Source organism: Lagopus muta, chromosome 13 (genome assembly GCF_023343835.1).
Source record: "Lagopus muta isolate bLagMut1 chromosome 13, bLagMut1 primary, whole genome shotgun sequence".
Taxonomy (NCBI): Eukaryota; Metazoa; Chordata; class Aves; order Galliformes; family Phasianidae; genus Lagopus; species Lagopus muta.
Window position 1 is genome coordinate 2211445 of NC_064445.1, and position 18925 is coordinate 2230369.

Sequence of the window (18925 nt, forward strand, 5' to 3'; positions counted from 1 at the left end):
CGCCCCCTGGCGGCCGCACCGCGCAGACCTCCAGCGGGAAGCGAGAATTAATGAATTAACGAGAGCCAGATGGATGAGGAAGGTTTTTATTACCATTTAATTTTTTTTTTTTTTTGCATAATTTAAAAACGAAAAATCTTTAAAAACTGTTAGCTGTAATACAAATCCTTTTATAGTATAAAATCAAGTCGCCAGTGTATGTATCAGTACCAGACGCAGAGGCGCGGGGCCGGGGCACGGCCAGCCCGCAGCGCCCGCTCCTCCAGGCGAGCCCAGCGCAGCACCGGGGTCCCGCAGAGCGGGGTTAGCACTCAAGCGGCGAGGCTGCTCTAGTATAAATCCCACAGAAATAGCTACGGCTGTAAACCAAGAAAGCACTTCTCCATCCGAACGCCCTCAGAACAGCGCGACTGCTGAGCTGCTGGAGGCGGCATGCACGGCCACAGCTGTACTGCAAGGATGCCGAGTGTTAAAGGAATGGTTTGCGAGCTGAAAGATTAAAATTGGTCTTCTGACACAAAGCCTCTTGGTGAGCGATGGCATTCAGAGCGCGTTTCCATGAAGTAAACAGAAATCTTGGATGGTGTGGGAAACTCGATTTGGGGTATCCCGACCTGCTGCTGACAGGGCGCAGCCGTGTGATTGTGTGAGATGTGGTTGTCACCTGTCCACAGGAAAAGTAATGCCTGAGGAGCTGAGGGAATGGATTGTAGACTGAAGCACTGCACTACGTCCATTAAAATGCACCAAGAGGTGGAGGAAGAAAGAAAAGAAAGATCCTAAATGGAGAGAATGCCCACTGAATGGAAAAGCTCAGTGCGTCTGTGTGCTGCCGGAGGTCATTCTCGTGAAGAAGAGATGCTGGAATAAATGAGCCATCAACCAGCAGGAGCTTTGCTCCCAACAGGAAGGCACAGACATGCAAGGCACCTAAAGGACTGCTGATGAGGTACTCTGAAATCCGGAAAAAGTCTCTGAAGTCCTTCCAAGTTCACTTTCTGCTCAGCTCCACCTCCGTTGTGTCCACCTCCTCAGTACTGCTGTGCAATCCTTCTGTTAAGTGATCGAGACGGGGACAGAGCGTTCTAGAAGAGCATCATCAATAACGTAACCCACTGAAACGAATTGCTTAAGCAGGAGGATTTCAGCACACCATACCCTCTTCCAGTTCACACCAGGACGGCTGCTCTGCGAGCCCACAGAACTGGGCTGTGTGCAACCAGAGCTCCTCACCTGCACAGTGTCTGCCATCCAGCCACGAACAGCAGAACTGAGAGATTTCAGTACGTCAAAAAAGTAAAAACTTCTAAAAACAGTAGTAGCTTCAGTACAAAATTGCAAATAAAAAGAGGTGCCTGTTGTTGACATTAAAAGCCTATTTAAGAGCAGTTAAAACATATCACAAAGTTGTTAAAGTACATCTGAGTTAAGCAAAGGTTACGGGCTTGCACCAGGGTAACTAGACTGATGATAAAGGCCTGACCTGCATTACAAAAACATGTGCACTGGCTTAAATAAATATATTTTAAACATGATAAACTCTATTTACTCAGTTACTGAAATTTACCTACAGAAAATAATCTTGCATTACAAGGCACAGGATTAATTGCTGCCAGCTCATCAAGCCCACGCTAAAGGCCTACTACTAAAAGGCAGAACGTGGTGAGTAGAGGTCACCTGGTGGAAATGCTCCTGCTCCCTCCTGCAGGTGCAGCCACATCTGGAACAGCACTTCTGCAAGTGCCAAAGGTGCAGCGACATCCCAGACGACGGCACCTGGTGAAGAAAACCACGCACAGGTCTCCAGGTTTCTGCAGACATTCATGCATGACAGGCAACTGGCTGCTGCCTACCCATGTTAGGGACTCAGTGGTGCTTTACCAGCCACATCCATTTGGGTTCACTGCACTTGCTACCTATGGGTTGCAGTTTGCTGAAGCAGTACTTGTATGAGCATACATCAGAGACATAAAAGTTGCAGTTAGTGTCAGCATCAGTTACACCAGCTGAAGAAAGGCACATCCTCTTCAGAGAGGGGAATCAGGGCACAAATATGAACATATCTACCCCTTGTTCTGGGTTCTGGTGGGTTGGTTTTTGGGTTGGGGTTTGGTGGGTTTTTTTGGTATCAGATAAAGCAAGGTCAGATGAACTCAAGATCCCTAATAACCTTGTTGATATATTTCTCTTGCTAAAATTAGGCTTTTTTTCTGCCCAGGGTATCAACAGTGCAGTTTCACATGTGTGAGAATCACAAGGATGCAAGTTCTGAATGACCAACAGAGGCTGCATCTGGACAAAGACAGCACTGTCAACCTCAGACAACAAAGCCCAGTCCAGCACCATTGGTTTCATACAAAGCATCTTTGAAGCATGCTGCTTTCATGCCACCAAGCTCTAAGGTTAAGACTAAGGAAGGTTTCATGCACTCGCTCCTCAGCTGGTCCCAGAATCACACACAACTAACAGTGTACATCCTGAAAATCACAGCCAGCTGCCACTCAGCACAGCTGCTAGAGACAGTTAGAGAAGTACACAAATAGCACTTCCATTAAAACAGGGAGAAAATTGCCCAGGTAAATCTATCCAGTGACTGACTACCCATGGCAAACTTAACTGCAACTGCCAGGAGAAACCCACGTTTCTGTTCCCTGTAAACAGAACCTCCACAATTTCTGTCAATGATCTCCCAGAAAAAAAAGGAAAGAAAAAAAAGAACACAAGGATTTGCTATGAAATGTCAGGTGGTGACTCCAAGAAGATAAAGTGAAACAATGAACTCTTCAAAGAACAAATGGGTTTCTACCCGAGTCTCTGGGAATCATCAAAGGGAGAGCAGGATCACACTGAAAAAACTCACTCTGAGAATAAGAGTCATCTCAACTATCTCAGTCAGCCCAGGGAGGCCATTTTAACTTTATTCTCAGGGTGCAAAGTCTCTTTGAAGAGTGAAATAAAACCTTAACTTGGTTTAGGAGATTACGGAAGGCTTGCACCTAATCTGCTCCCCGTTTCAACAGCACTAAAATCTCTCATTTGAGGGATTCATCATTATCCTAAGTTCCTTACAATAGGAATTTGCTTCTATTAACAAAATACTTGCAGGTGTTGCCTAGGTCTCGCTTATCGGATTAGATCTCTGTTAACTCTTCACATAAATGATCACAGTTCACTTCAAGGCGAATCTCAGTAATATTTCTGGCATTTTTGTATGTAAACAAGTTGTTTTCAAGCTCTGAATTGGCAAAATACAACAAATGCACAGCCAGACCTCCATTTGTCAAACCAGTTTGATCTGTAAATAAGAAATGGGAAAAACAGCACCTAGACTTAAAGCAAAGTTACCAGAACTTGTGCCTTGCAGCAAATCTAGCAACTGGTGGCTATAAAGTAAAGAAGTTGGGCTTCAGAGAAGTCCCTTCCTTTGTTTCCCTCCACTAAGTAAGAACAGAAGCCAAGTGATCCCTGGAGAAGCTGGAGACCGGAGCTTCAGAAATTAAGTATATATTTGACCTCTCCGCTGGAAAAAAAAGAAGAAGTTTTGTTTCAGTTTCCCTGAAGCAATAAGACTGCAAGAATATCCTTTGCATAAACCGTTTCTGCTTAGAGCTGTTAGTGCAAGACGCAAATCTTCAATTTAACGCGTTAAAAAGCCCTCCAGAATTCGAGTCACTGTTCCACTTTGAGCATCCATCAGCCGAGGTAACTACAATAAGACACATTTCCTTGTGTTCTTCTTTGTCACAGGATAAAGAACCGCACGCACAGCTTCAGCAAACACCTCCCGAACGCCCTCCTGATTCAACGCTGAGCACTCCAAATATTTGACCGCTCCAATCTGTTTAGCCAGTGAAGTCCCCTGTTGTGGGGTAGTGGGAGCCAAGCTTTGCTCTTTTAACTTTTTAACTGTTTCCAGGTCGTTTCTCAAGTCTCTCTTCGTGCCCACTAAAAGAATGGGAACATTGGGACAGTGGTGAGAAACTTCAGGATGCCACTTGTGCCTCACGTTCGCGTAGGAGGACGGGCTGCCGATGGAGAAACAGATGACAAACACATTGGTTTGAGGATACGAGAGCGTGCGCAGACGGTCGTATTCCTCCTGGCCTGCAGTGTCCCAGAGGTTCAGGCTAACCGTCCGGCCATCCACAGTCATTTGGGCACTGTAGTTGTCAAACACAGTGGGGATGTACTCTTCTGGGAAGGCATTGGTGGTATAGCTGATGAGGAGGCAAGTTTTTCCCACAGCGCCATCGCCAACAACGACGCACTTTATCGTCTGCATTCTTCAGCCAGTCACAAAGTCCTGCACAAAGCAAGAAGACAAGTCAGGAGGAGCACTGAACGAAAGTCATGTTAAAGAGATGCTTTCGCAAGTGCTTTTAACATCACTGACAACTTCTTATCGCAGCCAGACACGCTCAGTGCCTCGGAAGCCATAATGAAGAGCTTGCAGGCCAGGAAGACGATAGCGAAACAGAGATGCAACAAGTTGAAAGCTCTGTGACAACTGGCTGCTTTCCAACCACAGAAGTACAAATTAGCCAAATTCCCACAGCCCTGCCTTACGAGCAGACAGTTTCCCACAGGCAAAAGAGACAAGGCCTTGGGAAGTACCTGCAAGCAGAAAAGGAGCGTGGCCTCGGGCCCTGTAACAACATACCCTCTTGCTGCTGGGAAGCCCATCCACACACACTCTACATTCACACTTCCTGCCTACATACTCGACTTCCAGTCAGTTTATCACAAAGAAAAGACCAAAAATGGTGGAGTAAGCCAAGACAACAGTTGCTGGGCTGCACTGTTGCTGTTTACTCCAGTAATTCACTCAACTCACAATCAATCAGACGTCGAGTAACTGCATTATTCAGGATGAGAAGTTCACACAATAGCATGCACAAAAAAGCTGGTTTTTGAAATGTAACAAGAAATGGTATCCAGATTAGTACACATCAAGAATTTTTCCAAAGAAGCCAAGAACAGATTATTCTCTCTAATTGGTGACAGAACAAGCAGAACTTAATAGGCTTGAAGTAAAATAAAGAAAGCTTATATGGAGCATTAGAAAAAACACATTGTGTAAAAGACCAGCGACCAAACAGCCTTCCTGGGCAGGCTGTGGAGATGTTTCTTGAGATACGTATCCCTTAAAGGCTTTCTTATCTTGTTTCTGATATGTAAAGAGTAAGTTTCACCATTGAATGCATGCAGCCCAAACCTCAATTCATTCTAGGCACTTCTTACAGGAACTTTCACGTACTTGTTCCACAGCACTTATGAACACCTACAAGCACAGTCCTTTGCTGCACATTTCTGTGCTGGAGCTTCCACTGCTCGCCTGAGCAAGAAAGAACTTGCATCTGCCTTCTCACCCAAATGCCTCTGGGGGTACTATCAGTAATCCCAGCACACAACCTGCACTAAATATGTTGCTTCAAACAAACAAACAGTGGGAGGAAATATATTGCACGTTCCAGCAAAATCACAGCTCCAACAGCATCCACACAGCGCAGGGAATGTGCGAAAATAAGCAAGTCAAGTACTTCACTAATAAAAAAAATAATCACAAAATTCCTTCCCTCCAACCTCCCCTTCAAGGCCATCCAAACAAATCAACAGCTTGTGACTATTAAATCTAGCTTTGTCCCTTCTGACACAGCCTGTACCTATATACTGCTATCTTCCCACTGGGAGCACACATGATTCCTCTGTGCTAGCTGGAAATAAACTGCCTTAAGCTTTGGCACTGCAACAGGCAACTCTGGAGAGTGATGCTGACTTTGGTTACCACAACACACAGTGCTTAGGGAGGTATCAGTGTGTACATACTTGCTATCCAAAAAGCAATTGGCTGTGGGAAGCAGCACAGAAACCTCGCACCAGAAAGGCTCAGCGGGATACGTGATGGGACTGGAAGAAACAAGCAGGAGGAAGACATGGAAGCAGTTTTTCCTTTTTGAAAATGGCAGGAATGAAACTCCTAAAACATCATCAGTTACCTGAAATGCAATCTGGCAGGTACTTCTATGCTTTGGAAGAAAAGCACACGTGTGCATTTCATCAGACATCAAAAACATTGGTCACCCCACTTCAAGGCTACAGTCAAAAGTAAAGAAATACGCACACAATTTGAAATAGTGAAGGTAATCAGTGAGAAGAACAGCACTGACCAGCAAGAGCCAACAGCAGGACCACATATATTATTCCCAGTCAGCTGCACCAAGATTTTCATTTAATGGGGCTAGAAGAAAGAAAGGAAAATCTGCCAAATTAGAGGCTTAAAAACATTCACTGCATTTTGCAAAACCCAAGGTAAAAACTCTATTAAAAATACAACTGCTGTAAGCATTACAAATTCAACACTTTTAGCACGTTACCACAAATAGGACGAATGCTGCTCCTAGCACTGAGGGCCCAAGCGTTGCACAGCTGCGAAGAGAGGAGTGCATCTGAATGTGCTGCTGTGCCCAACCACGCAGCTGCAGCCCACTGGCCTCATTCAGCTTCCGTTCCCCCTTGAGGGCAGACCACAACCTGCTCTGACACACTGGTCACCATCCCAGCCCTCACACATCCCCAGGGTCCCTGCCCAGCAGGCAGAAAGGCTGAGCAGTGCTGCCATCCGCTGTGCCGAGCTGAACCGGCAGCTCTGGTGCGGCCGAGGCAATGGGGGAAAAGAAGCACAGAGCAGAGGAGCCCCATCGCTGCTATTGCTCTTTTTGAAATGCAGCCCACGAGCTCCCCCGAGGGCTCTCCTCTGAATTGTCACATAGAACAGGAAGGCAGGGCAGCCCAGAATTGCATCACGACCTGCCCGCAGCGTACAGCGCTGCTGCAGAGGCTCACTGCACCGCTGGTGAGACACAGCGTAGGCAGTTTCACCTACTGGTGCACCATAAGGTCACATCACCTCGTGCTGTCGTTACATAGAACAGCTTGATTCAATCTCATTTCAAATGTTCTCAAGTCCAAGATTATTTTTGTTGGGTCTTTATTTCAGAGGTGATTGGAGCTTTCAGTTTGGAACACAGCGGTAAGGTAACAAAAAAGCTGGGAGGATGAATGCTCTCACTGCATTCATATCTTGAATTATCTGACTGGAGCTTCAATTTTAGGAGAGCAACAGTTGGAACAGGAAGCAACTCCATGCAAATGTGCCAAAGCACCGGGCTAAGTATGAATTACACAAAGATGATTAAAGAACCTGTGGGCTCTTAAGTATGCGTCCCTGCAGGGCTCCTTTCAAGCCCTCTTAGCTGAAAGGAATCGTGTGTGGCATTTGAAGACAGAGAAACAAACCCAGGCCAAGGTAGAGGAATTAGCAGTGAAACACTGAATTCAGAGAAATCAACCAAAAGAAAATGCAGAAGGCAGCTGACAGCCTGAGAAAGCTGCAGTCTGTGAGCAGGTGTAGTGAGAGTGAAATTCCACGTACAGTGGGTAAAAAAGGAGAACCGAAAAGAAAAGGGGGGGGGGGGGGGAAATACAGATGAACACATCAAAAGCAAGGCTCAGAATAAGGCTCAGAATATAGAAATAGAAAGGCACAAGCTTCAAAGTGAAGTTTAAAGGTTACTTGGCAAGGGAAAGGAGTCAACAGAAAGTCCAAAGCAGTGAGAGAAGTAATTCTGGTTGCTTCACCGTGCCAGAGAACGCACCTTGATTACAGCTTAGGCAGGAGATCATCAGAACATGAAGAGTCCTAACAGCTATGGCAGAACGGGAATCATTTTGAAGGAATCAAGAAAACAAACATAAAATCCAGCACCCCACAAAGCAGCACTGCACAAAAGCACACAGCTGAGTTCTTTCTTTCTTCTTCATCAGTCTCCCCCAATTTCCAAACTGGCATTCCAGTTCAGGTTAGTTTTCTTCTCAGAGGATACAGCAAAGCTGTGCTGTGTGTCTGCACACCTGGTGCCTCCTTTGGAATGTGCAAGATCTCAATCTGCATGTTGAGGCATTGTCTGCAGAGCTGTTCTGACCTCATTCCACATTCTCTGCCGTCCTCAGTGAGGACAGCTCTGCTCCTGTAACGTGGGACACTTTGCTGGGGAAATTCACTCCCCCGGCTCCACGTCCCCACAGCCACCATGAGCAACATCACTCAACTCCTCCGTGCTACATCAAAACGTTGCTGAGGGAAAGAAACAACTTCTAGACCTTCTCTTCAGTACTTCTGAAAGAAATTCCCTCTCTGCTGAGAGAAGGGAGAAAAGAAATAAATGACAAAAGACAGTAAAGAAGAACCTGAGCTCTTCTGGGACTTTCTAGACTCACAGTTTTTTGTAATACTTCCTGCACTTTGAAAAACTCTCGGAATGGGGAACTATTTCGGAGCAGGATGTCTCTGCCCTCGCTGCCCTAACGCTGAATGCCTCTTCTGGGTGGATTTAACTTTGATCATTGCCCTTTGATAACCTCATTTTCATAGAGCTTGTCAGGTCTTCAGCTCCTCTTTTCAGTTTAGACGGGCCCTACTTTGGCCAAACCACGTGCAGAAGAAGCACTGGGAGCGCAGCAAAAGTCGCCTGCCCTGAGCTGCTTTGTTCTGTTCAGCCATCACCTTTGTTCAATCCCTCCCTGTTTTGCAGCCACACAAGTCTCATACTGTGTTATCAGAAGCAAGCAGAAGTCCAGAAATCTAAACAACTTAATTGCTCATCTTCCAGTAACACAAACTAGATCGGAGATGATTCATGCTGTCCATGGGAGAAATCAGGGAGAACCTTTCAGCAGTGAACTGGGAGGACGAGGCAGTTTGAAACTACATCCTACCACCCTCACCCATGCAAAGGAGTCTGTAGGATTTCTGATCTGTGTGACTTAGCCACCCGCTCTGACAGGACGGATAAAGGGGCTTTCAGCAGCCTAATCAAGGCTGTGTTCCTATTCCATAACAGCTCAGTTTACTCTCCATTGTTTTAGGCAAGCGCCAAACAAGTGGACAAGTGCCAAACTTCCAGCGTGCGTGCCAAGAAAGAGTGAAAAAAAGGCTAAATAGGAGATCTCATCCCTAATGCCCCCACCACTGCTTCAGCAATGAATGACCTACTTGGACTTCTGAATGCCTTTCAAAGTTGTCACGCTGCTTTCTGTCCTCCCATTTACCTGGCCACACAACACAGCAGCCAGAGCAGAAACAGAGAGGGGAAAACGTGAAGCAGGCGAGGATTTCAGCAGCGCAGCAGGAGCCTGCAGCCCACGAGCCTCTTCTGTGCACAGCAGAACCAAGGGAGCTTGCTTTCTGCAGCTTTCCACCTTCAGGTTCAGTTCCATGCACACACTGCTGGCATCTAACATGAGCAGTTATCACTGTTTCTTCTTTCAGTGCAAAGGCCTTCCTCTTCTTTATACACACACACACAGGTTTCAAAAGCAAAAGAAACTACTCAAACCCTTCCATGTAACGTTTTGAAGATTAATAGCCCTGTCAAATTGGGGTGGAATCGGATTATCTGCTGTTTGTTTGTTTTCCAGGGATGAGATACAAGCTTTGCAATCAGCATTTCTTAGGGAACTGTGGAGAAAACTTTGTAACCTTGTTCCACAGGAGCTGTTTGAGCGCCTCAAGCACACAAATCTCAATACATCAGTACCCTTACAATACAAATTTTATGGGCACATGGCATGAGCAACCAAACGTCAACAAGCTTAAGTTCCACGTAGCCAAGATTGCAGTTCATTAGAAAGAAGCCAATAAAACAGCTGCACAGCTGTGAAATAACACTGTGCTGAGGTGCAGCTGTACAGGAACTCCAAACCAGAACATCTGTAGATATCTAAATCCCCACTACATGAAAACAAAAATGTATCCTGCCGTAATCACGAGCTGCAGGGTATTAAAAATGGTTTTCCTCCTACAGCCACATACAAAAGCATGGATTTGTCACACGTGCCTTTCAGAATGTATTTAAACACGTACGAGTGATGTGCTTCATGATAAAAGGTGTATGATCAGGACTGCTGGCTTCACACAGCTCAGGAGAAGTGAGCTGGTCCTTTCCACCCTCTGCAGATGTGTTCATTACAGATGGCTTAAAAAATAAAGAGAAAAAGGCCTCAGAGACCACCTGGGTGAGGAGAACCGACCACACTGCTGGATAAGGAACGCATCCAGTTACAGCTTCCCTCATTTTGATTTGAGGTGGGGGAAAAACAAACAACAGCAACACTGTGTCTGCTTTCCTATCATCTTTTGTCACCTGGCGTTCAATGACAGAGCATAAACATTTTATTTTGAAGAAAAGTTGGAAGAAAGCCACTGCTGTATCAGAGGGGAAATGCGTCCACTGGGAAAACCTGGCCTTCTTCCTTAAAAAAAGCCACTCGCACCTCCTTGATTCTCTTTTGTTTTCTCTGTTTCTCCTCCTCCTCCACCCTCAAATTTCACAGGGAAGTAAAACAAACAAACAAAATGGCCTTGCTCAATCAGCAGTAGCCTTCAGAAGCCTCTTTAAATAGCCTTGATACAACTAAGACACAAGTTAAAGCACACAGTACGCGCGTGTTTGATCATGGCTACAGTATTGCACTACCTGCCACTCGTTTGCATCGGCTGCTGCGCTTCTGAACAGGCAGCAGAGGTTCTAAGTGTCAAAGGAAGCTCTCAGCCATCCATCAGACCTACACAATTAGGTCTGCAAAGCAAAGATAGAAAAGACTCCTCCTGCAGACGTGAAACTTCTCTAACACACGGCCTGAAACAGCACGACAACATTCAGCACTGGAAGAACCACCATCTCATCACACAAGCAAATCAAACTGCACGTTCACTTTCTTCTCACTAATTGCAAACCACAGACTTCATTCCAACATCTCCATAAGGTTCCGCTGACGGAGAATACTTCAAAGCTTCTTTTTTGAATGGAAAAGCCAAAATGACAAATCATGCCTCCCAGCCATAAGTTCTCTACGGAAAGCTGAGCATACGTGAACAGTGACAAACCAGGCAGCGCCGGTCTTCGTGCCCAGCACTGACTGCATGGCAGAGAAGAAGACTTGAGGCACTTAGAGCCACGGTTGATCCCAGCACTCAGTGAAGCAGGCACAGGGAGTGCAGGATGCACGCAGCAAGCAGAGGGCACACAGAAACGGACAGCAGCACGTAAAGACCGGGGGTTACGAGCTAAAGATTGAGTTACGCTTACCACAGAGAGCTCCTTTGTCGGGACAATACCTGAAAGCGGCCAGCGCTCCGTGCCGGCAGGGCGCGTCGAGGCCGCGCTTCCCTCCCGCTTCGAGCTCCTCGCGGGGCCGCAACGCCGCCGGTCGGTGCGAAGGGACCGAAATTCAGCTCAGCTCCGGGGCCCTGCGAAGGAACGGCCCGCAATCGGCGGCGATGAGCGCGGCGCGGCCCCGCGGAAAGCGGGGAAAAGCGGCGGAGCGGAGCGGCGCGGTGCAGCCGCACTTCCTGCGCACCGCCGGGCAGGAAACCGGGCCGGAGGCTGCGAGCGGCTCCGAAACACCGCAGCTCCGTCCGCTTCCCCTCCTCGCAAACCCCCCGCTTTAAGCGATTCGCCCCCCGGCCCGCAGCCCGCTCCCCCCCCCTCCCCAGCCCCGCATTTCGGAGCCGCTCCCGCCGCCCTTCAGCCGGCGCCGCCCCGACGAACGGCCAGCCCCGCGGTGACAGCGGCCGCCTCCCGCCCTCCTTCCTTCCCCGCGGCCACGAGGTAAAACGGCCGCGAAACGTCGCCCCGAAAGCCCCGCTCCCCACCCCGCCTGCCGCGGGCCGCCCCTTCAGAGCCCCGCGGCGACGAACGGACGAACGGAAGCGCCGCGCGGCCGCGCCGCTCCCCGCTCACCTCACGCGCCGCCGGCGGCCGCTGCTCCCGGGGCGGCGAACCCGCGAACCGGCCGCACCCCGCTGCGCGCATGCGCAACGCGCAAGCGCAACGTTACACCGGCGGGTCCGCAAGGGGGCGCTCGATACGAGATGAGGACGCTCTGGCTGAGCGGCGGCGTCTCGATGGCTCCGGGGATGGGGAAAGGGGGGGGGGGGGGGGGAGGAGGAGGAGGAGGAGGGAAACAGCCCTCGATCTCAGTGGTGTCGCGGCGCGGCTCCGCTTTGTGCTTTTATTTCTCGTCCCTTGTGACCGCTACGGGCTGCTCAGGGCTCCGTCTGCTCCTGCAGAGCTCTCGCCAAAGCGCCTCTGCAGCGCCGCGCTGTTGGCTGCTTCCATCTCTTCGTCCTCCTCCTCTGACCAGCTCAGGCTGTCATCCGAGTCCTCCTCGGGCTCCTCCGTGCTCGCTGCCGCCTTCTCCGGCTCGTCCTGAGCGCAGGCCTTGCTCTGGGGATGCTCCAGCCTGGCCCAGGCCCCGGGGCTGGCCTTACGCAGCGTGATCTCCACCTTGGAGGGGACCATGCTCACAAAGCTCTTCTCTGTTTCGACGACCTGGAGAGAGGGCAGAGTGTGGGGAGACGAGGGCTGGCAGCACTCAGCTGTCCATCCTCCCTTCACGGCGTGAGCCCTGCAACGGCAGCAAAGGGGAGAGCAGGCAGAGCAGGAGCAGAGCCAGCGTCTGGCTGAGCCTCGCCGGGCCATACCTCAACGGTGTGGGTGCCAGGCTCCCTCACAGCCCTCTCCTGTGAGACACTGGCAGCTCTGCAGCCAGCAGGACAACTGCTGCAACAACGGGCAGCGAGCAGCAGGAACAAAAGCTGGGACAAAAGAGGGTACATGCACACTGCTGAGCCTAGCTGCTCCTCTGCAGCCAGGAAGAGGCTGAGGGATTGGAAAGTGAGGCTTGCCCTTTGCCTGGCTTCAGAAAACATAGGGGCTGAGCCAGATTCGGGGAGAAGCAAATCCAGAATGCCTGCAGAGCCAGCAGCAACGCTCAGCCCTGCTCTCAGTCATGGATCGGGTGGTGCAAACACCAGCAAAGCTCTGCTCACAGCCCCTAGCAGAGCTGGCTACAAATGCCCATACCTGGACATTCTGGCTCCTAGGCAGTGTCAGCAATGAGCCAGCTCTGAGGCAGTGTTGAAAAGAGCAGCCATGGTGCTTTGGGTAGTGCAGAGCAGCCAGGCGCAGCCCTGACATGGCTCATGGGGATTGCTACCCGTACAGGATCAATAGAGAAAAGCATAATTTCCCCATCAGCCTTTGCTGCTATAGAAAACTGCAGCTCTGGAGATAAACGAATCCTCTCTGCTGCAACAGCAGCGATGGATCTGTGTTCTCTGCAGGGCTTCAGGAGCTGGCAGCAAATAACACCAAGGGCTGTGAAATGGCTGTTTGTTCCACAGATACGCCAGCCTGCGCTCGGCAAACAGCAGAGTCCCACGGGTCGCAGTGTTTCTGCATGATAATGCAATTAAAGTCTTCCTCATGCTGCATGCACAGGAAGGACTGTGAAGAATTTGTAGCAGCAACCATTTTGCTGCTTTTTCAGAAGTCTGAGACGACACAGGGAATAATTTTCTTTTCTGAGAGCCTGTGTTTGGGGCTGCAAATCTTCTCCAGCAGCACAGACTGCAGATTTCTGAACAGGGAAATCAAAGTAAACAGGATCTTACCCCCCAGAGATCAAGTTCTGCCTGGAAAATCTTATTCCCTTCGAAGATGACGTGAGCTTCAAGCTGAAAGATCAACAAAAAATCATCTTAGTGGGCAGCATAGCAACTTCCAGAGCTGTTCCCCGGACAGTGCAGCTGCCTTCCAGCACCGTAATGCCTCCCACATCCCAGCTGCAGCCTAACAGTCTGCTGATCCCTTCAACAGCTGACTCTCACCCCCATCCCTATGGTGTGGATCCACCCCTGCCACCAAGGAGCGTTGGGAGCGCCGACCCCAGCTGTCGACCAAACAGGGATTGAAAAGCACCAGCAACCCACCCAGCCCTTGGCTCATCAACATGGGTGCCATGAGAGGCAGAGCACGCTGTGTGCCCCAGCCGGCTCTCTCAGCCCCACTCACCACAGTGCGGTTGGCCTTCACGCTGCTGAGGGTGGGCAGAGGGTTCTTGCCGTAGATTGTCACCACCACTTGGCTGCTGGTTTGGTGCCAGTCCTGCCTGCATGACACCGCCTTCTTATCCTGCCAGGGAGAGAAGCTGATGGTGCAATAGACAGCAGAGGGGATGTTTGTGCTGAAGGATGCTCTGTCAGTGACTGTTTCGCAGAGTGCTGGCTGAAGGTGGTGTCAGAGCACGAGCAAACCATGCATCTGGGGCATGTTTTCAATGGGAGGTGGTTCATGTGAGGGTGGGCAGCCTCTGCCAGACTGCACTGTGAACATGGAGCATCTGTGATGTGCTTGGGGTTGCTCCAGAAGTGTAAAGACCAGAGGCATCCTCTTGTTCTGGAGTCACTCTGCAGTGCCCAAGCTCACATCAGGAGCAGGCACTGTGCACATCCAGGAAGCTTGGTCTGGAGGGCAACAGGAGGAACATCATTGGGTGTAGGTGATGCCAACACACTGAGTTTGTGGCCCAACTGCTCACCTTTCTCCCACAGGAGCTTTGGCCCCATCAGGCATTTCTGAGCATCACCAGGCAACAGGGCCTGCTGCAGCCACCACCACGGCAACCAAGGGAACAGCAGGGAGGAATCCCAGCCTCTCACTCAGGTAACAATTTGCACTAAACATTTGCACTACAACATCACAATTAATTCGCTGTGCTGGGACAACAAATGACTCCCTGTTAAAGCAGCCTCCCCTGCATCCCCAGCATGTTTTCTGCCCAGGACAGAGAACATCCTGAGCTCTGAGGAGGGCGCAGAGGAACGTGGTGCTCTTTCAGAGATATCCTTGGCTGTTTTGTTGCAATTTTCCCAGCTCCAGCCTGGTGCCAGCCAAGGGAAGCTCTCTCACACACACAGCTGTGAATTGGCACCTTCCCCCCATCGCCCTGCCACAGCACCAAATCGCTGTGTGGATGAGGTCCCTCCTGTGAAGCAGCTGCAGAGAGAAGGCTTCACAATAAACAACTGCAGCCATTTGCAGACATCCGCCAAAACTTTTGGGGCATTTTTGCAGGGCTTTTCCTGTGCTCGGCTGCCTGTTCCTGTGCAGCAGTACTGTAGGCTGCACTGAAGCAGGGGCAGAGGCAGCCCTCCTCCAGCTTCCTATTGCACGCGTGCCGTGGGCATGAGAGCTGACAGGTTGTGTGAATGAAGAGGCAGTGTTTTAAACAACGGATGAGTGAAGATTACGCATTCAAACCCCAATCCAGTCATCCGTGGGCAATTATGATAATTAAGAGAATTAGATGTTAACGCGAAACGGGGGAAAGGTCACACCTGAAGTGCCAACGAAGGGCTCTTCCCCCACCAGCCACCTGCCCAAGAGCTCCCCTACTTCTTTCCCATCCCTTACCACCTTTCCCATCCAGCAGTGCTGCCCTGTGCTGCAGCCCGGCTGCTCCAGGAAGGCACTGAAGTCCGTCGTTCTGATCCCACAGCAGCTCCAGTACTTCATCCTGGGGGGGAGCAGGGCTGGCTGAGCGCGGAGCCAGAGCCCACAGGGACAGCACTGCGCAGGTCACTCCCAGCCTGTGGCAGGGTGAGCTTGCTTCCCATTAAAGGATGGTTTCTTACCCCTCGTGGAAGACGGGAACACCAGGGTGGAAAGTACAAACCTCTGTGTTGCTCTCTGGGCCATGGTAGATCTGTGGGCAAAAAGCAGAGGCAGCCCTTGGCTGTGCCTCCAGCGTGGCACGGCAGTACAGCTGGGCTTCTGCCCATTCCTGTGGTGGTGCCCACTGTCACCCCTTCACCAGAGTGTGGCATCTGAGAGGACCACGGCTGGTGCCAATCCCTGCTCCGTGCCAACAGCATCCAGCTTCTGCTGGGTCTCATCCCCACTGTAAGACCCCCACCATGCCACCTCCCCACACAGAACAGGGCTGTCCAGCATCTGGCTGCTTTGGCCACTGCAGAAGACTGCTCTCATCACCCCTAAGGATGAGAGGGTTGCTCATCTGTCCTGCCCCTTCTCTTTCCCAGACTGTGTCAATCCCATGTCCCTTGCTTCCCTCTCTGCTTCTTTCCAAGCATGCTGGCCTCCCTGTAGCACGAGCTTTGATGCTTCAGACCATCCCACATGGGGCGGCTTCAGGGCAAGACAGAACATGGGCTATGCTTCAGGAATTAAAAGCAGGCAGCAGTTATTCCATCCCCATTGTCAGAACAAAGGTACTGAATACGTGCTGTACACCATTGCAAGCAATTAGCAGAAGTGGAACGCGGGTGTACCACTAATCCAGGAATTCAGATGCCTCTGGGAGGAACGTGGCCTGAAATCAGCAGGGGCAGCCACCTCCCCCTGCCCAGCAACCTGCCCTGCACACAGGGAAGAGGAGCAGCACAGCACAGTGATGCTGGATACTCACCGCCTTGCAGGCTGCGTTCTTGCAGGTGGTGCCAGCTCTCACCTGGGCAGCCGCCTCCCCTGCAAGGACAGCACAGCTTTGCTCAGGGACACACAGCACGCCCCGAGCCCTCCCTGCAGCCCCTGCTCCAGGCTTGGTAGGAAAGACCTGCTGATGGCCGTCAGCTCATGGCTACCTGCACAGTCGCCCTTGGGCTCCTTGTTGTTGGGAGACAGGCTCAGTTTCTCCAGTGCTTGCTCGAGAGATCTGGATACTTTGATTGGCAGCAGTTGTCGTGGCTCATCAGAGCTGGAAAACAACAGCAACAGAGGATGAGTGGGTGTTTGTTTTTTCCCATGTAAGTGTTGCTGCCTTTCCCCAGGAAGCAGGCAGGGCAAGGCACGTGCACAAGCAGTGGTATGGCCTGGCTGTACTGTCTGCTCAGCCTCCCTCACCTTGGTCTTTCCCGCTGCATCTTCTCGGCTGATTTTGGTCCTTGGACGATGATCTCTGCCACTGGGTTGGCCTTTGGCTTGTCTGAGGTCTCTTCCTGGGAAGGCTCAGGAGGCTTCTCCTTGCTGTGGAACCCCTTTGTGCATCCCTGAGCAGCAGAGACAAGCCTGATGTCTGCTTTACCCTTTCTAACCTGCTCCCAAATCCCATCTCTGACCTGGTGTCTCTGTGTCTTGCAGAGACCCTACACGAGGGCGGGGGTGTCTGCAGGGGTTCCCGGGTGACAATCCCAAGTGCAGTTTCACCAGGACCACCACAGGAAGGCCTCAGCTCCGTCACGCTGCAGCCAAGTGGCAGCAGGAGCCTCCTGCCCCTTCCTAGGCCTCCTCTCGCCCCCAGCACTGCTCAGACCCACAGCTGTGCCGGCACGTGGGGAAGTGCTGCATGAAGGGCAGCATCCCAGCTGCTGTGACACCGCTCTTCAGGAGGCAGCACCCAGGAGCAGACAAGAAAACCCAGTCCAGGAGGCATCCAGCGTGAGCCACTCACCGGAATGGAGAGGAACTCAGAGAAGTCTGTTGTGCGCTTCTTGCAGCAAGACCAGCCCTGGGCACCGGGAGAAGACAAAACAGTTGGGGTGGATGATCCCGCTGGGCACAAAGTCCCAACCTGCAGCTGCAGTCATGCTCACCTTCAGGGCATCGTGGAAGATGGGGACGCCCGGGTGATAGAGGCAGGAATCTGAAGAGAGGAAAGCACGCGGAGCCTTTTGTGAAGGGCAGTCCTGCCTGCGAGCTGCCTGTGCTGTCCGACAGCTCCTGAGCTGCCTCCTGTCCCCTGGCAGGCACGAGGCCGGCACACAGCAGCAGCTGAGGCTGCAGAGCAGGAACACATCAGGCACTCCAGCACACCTCAGTGTGAGGCAGAGGAACGTACTCACCCTCGGAGTTGTGCTCAGGATCAAACCTCTGCCCGCAGCCCTTGTTGTAGCACAGCAGCGCCATGGCTCAGGCAGGCACGCAGCACCTTTCACTCCAACAAAAATCCCATCAATCTCATCCCCGTCCACGGTTTCCCCTCTGTTTCCCCGTAGTTTCCAGCACAGGGGCCGGATGGTGGCTTTGCCTATCTTTGGAGGCAGCTGGAGGAGGTGGTTGGTAACCAGAGAGCCGGCCAAAGATGGACACGGCAGCTGACGGGGCACTGCTGTTATCTGCAGAGGCATTCGTGTCCTGCCCCCGTGCTCCAGCACACGCAGGCGCCCAGCAGAGGGGATGTGAGCTGTGGGGCTCCCCATGGCTGGGCTGAGTTCTGCCAGTGCCCACATCCCACCTGCATCTGTGCCATCACGCTGCTGGTGCTCAGCTGCGTGTGGTTGCAACACCTGAGCTGCTGCAGGGATGGCTCTCCGTTCATTTATCATGCAGAGACGCAGCTAAAAGTTTCCTGCAAAGGGAGAGACTTTCTAGGTTGAAATCCATACTGGTCCCTGCACAATCATCTGCTGGACACAACGCATATGGCCCAAACATCCTCAGTGCAGGGCCTTGTGCAACCCAGGGATGGAATCTGTCCCTGTCTGCTATCTCTGCCTGCACCATCATCATAGACGCGTGCTAAATGCTCCCCATACCCAGGGGAGGTTTGCTCAGGCTCCTTGCTCCCATCCGGGGACCTGGGATTTCCTCCTATAGACACAAAGTCCTCTTGAGCTGAAAGATTTTACTTAGTTCCTACAAACGTCTGAAAGCAAAGTGTGTTTTTGTTGTTCCTGTTTGTAGAGACAGGCATTTCCTGGGTGCTTCGGAGCACACAGCAGCCACCCAGCACTTCTGCTGTGGAACTGGCCCTGAAAGAAGCCCTTGGCACAGCCCCAGAGCGTGCCCTATGAGCAGTGCAGCATAACCGCCCTCTGAATAACGCAGTGCTCTGAGGCACAGGGACCTGAGGGGCACATAGAAAAGCCAAAGGGCTCACTTCGTTCCCAGGAAGCCAAGCAGAGCCCTGTGACAGGGAATGCCCAGCCAGGGGGCTGTGTGCTCCTATAGGGTTTCAGATCTCCTTGTCCTTTCTGTGAGCTTCAGTGTGGCCGCAGCTGTTGCCGTCCCGTGCCAGCAAAGATTTGCAGCTCAGGTTACTTTGTGGAGGAAATGCTGAGGCG

The 18925-nt window shown here is 51.3% G+C and overlaps 2 protein-coding genes across 3 annotated transcripts; both read right to left on the reverse strand.

The window, feature by feature from the left end:
• Positions 1-82: 82 nt before the first annotated feature.
• On the reverse strand, positions 83-11904 carry LOC125699973 (rho-related GTP-binding protein RhoG-like). 2 transcript variants are annotated; one of them, XM_048960076.1, is made up of 3 exons: positions 11802-11904; positions 11177-11308; positions 83-4303 (listed from the first exon to the last, which is right to left on the reverse strand). In XM_048960076.1, exon 3 carries the CDS (start codon positions 4280-4282, stop codon positions 3707-3709), a length of 576 nt encoding a protein of 191 aa, XP_048816033.1. In that variant the 5' UTR covers positions 4283-4303; positions 11177-11308; positions 11802-11904; the 3' UTR covers positions 83-3706. The 2 variants fall into 2 exon arrangements, with proteins under 2 accessions (XP_048816033.1, XP_048816032.1); XM_048960075.1 differs by having other exon boundaries at positions 11148-11308.
• A 126-nt stretch (positions 11905-12030) lies between these two features.
• ITGB1BP2 (integrin subunit beta 1 binding protein 2) lies at positions 12031-17976 on the reverse strand. The gene is made up of 11 exons (XM_048959471.1): positions 17705-17976; positions 17456-17505; positions 17314-17370; positions 16767-16912; positions 16508-16620; positions 16333-16391; positions 15539-15609; positions 15318-15420; positions 13917-14036; positions 13517-13579; positions 12031-12392 (listed from the first exon to the last, which is right to left on the reverse strand). Exons 1-11 carry the CDS (start codon positions 17766-17768, stop codon positions 12096-12098), a joined length of 1143 nt encoding a protein of 380 aa, XP_048815428.1. The 5' UTR covers positions 17769-17976; the 3' UTR covers positions 12031-12095.
• Positions 17977-18925: the final 949 nt, after the last annotated feature.

Bases quoted from the DNA above. Each gene is read 5' to 3' on its own strand.
- ITGB1BP2 (XM_048959471.1), bottom strand. From the start codon at position 17,768: ATGGCGCTGCTGTGCTACAACAAGGGCTGCGGGCAGAGGTTTGATCCT. The intron at 14,037-15,317 runs GTAAGGGATGGG...TCTCCCTGGCAG, and splicing joins ACTGCTGGATGGGAAAGGTG to GATAAGAAGGCGGTGTCATG. The intron at 12,393-13,516 runs GTAAGATCCTGT...CCCTCTCTCCAG, and splicing joins CAGAACTTGATCTCTGGGGG to GTCGTCGAAACAGAGAAGAG.
- LOC125699973 (XM_048960076.1), bottom strand. From the start codon at position 4,282: ATGCAGACGATAAAGTGCGTCGTTGTTGGCGATGGCGCTGTGGGAAAA.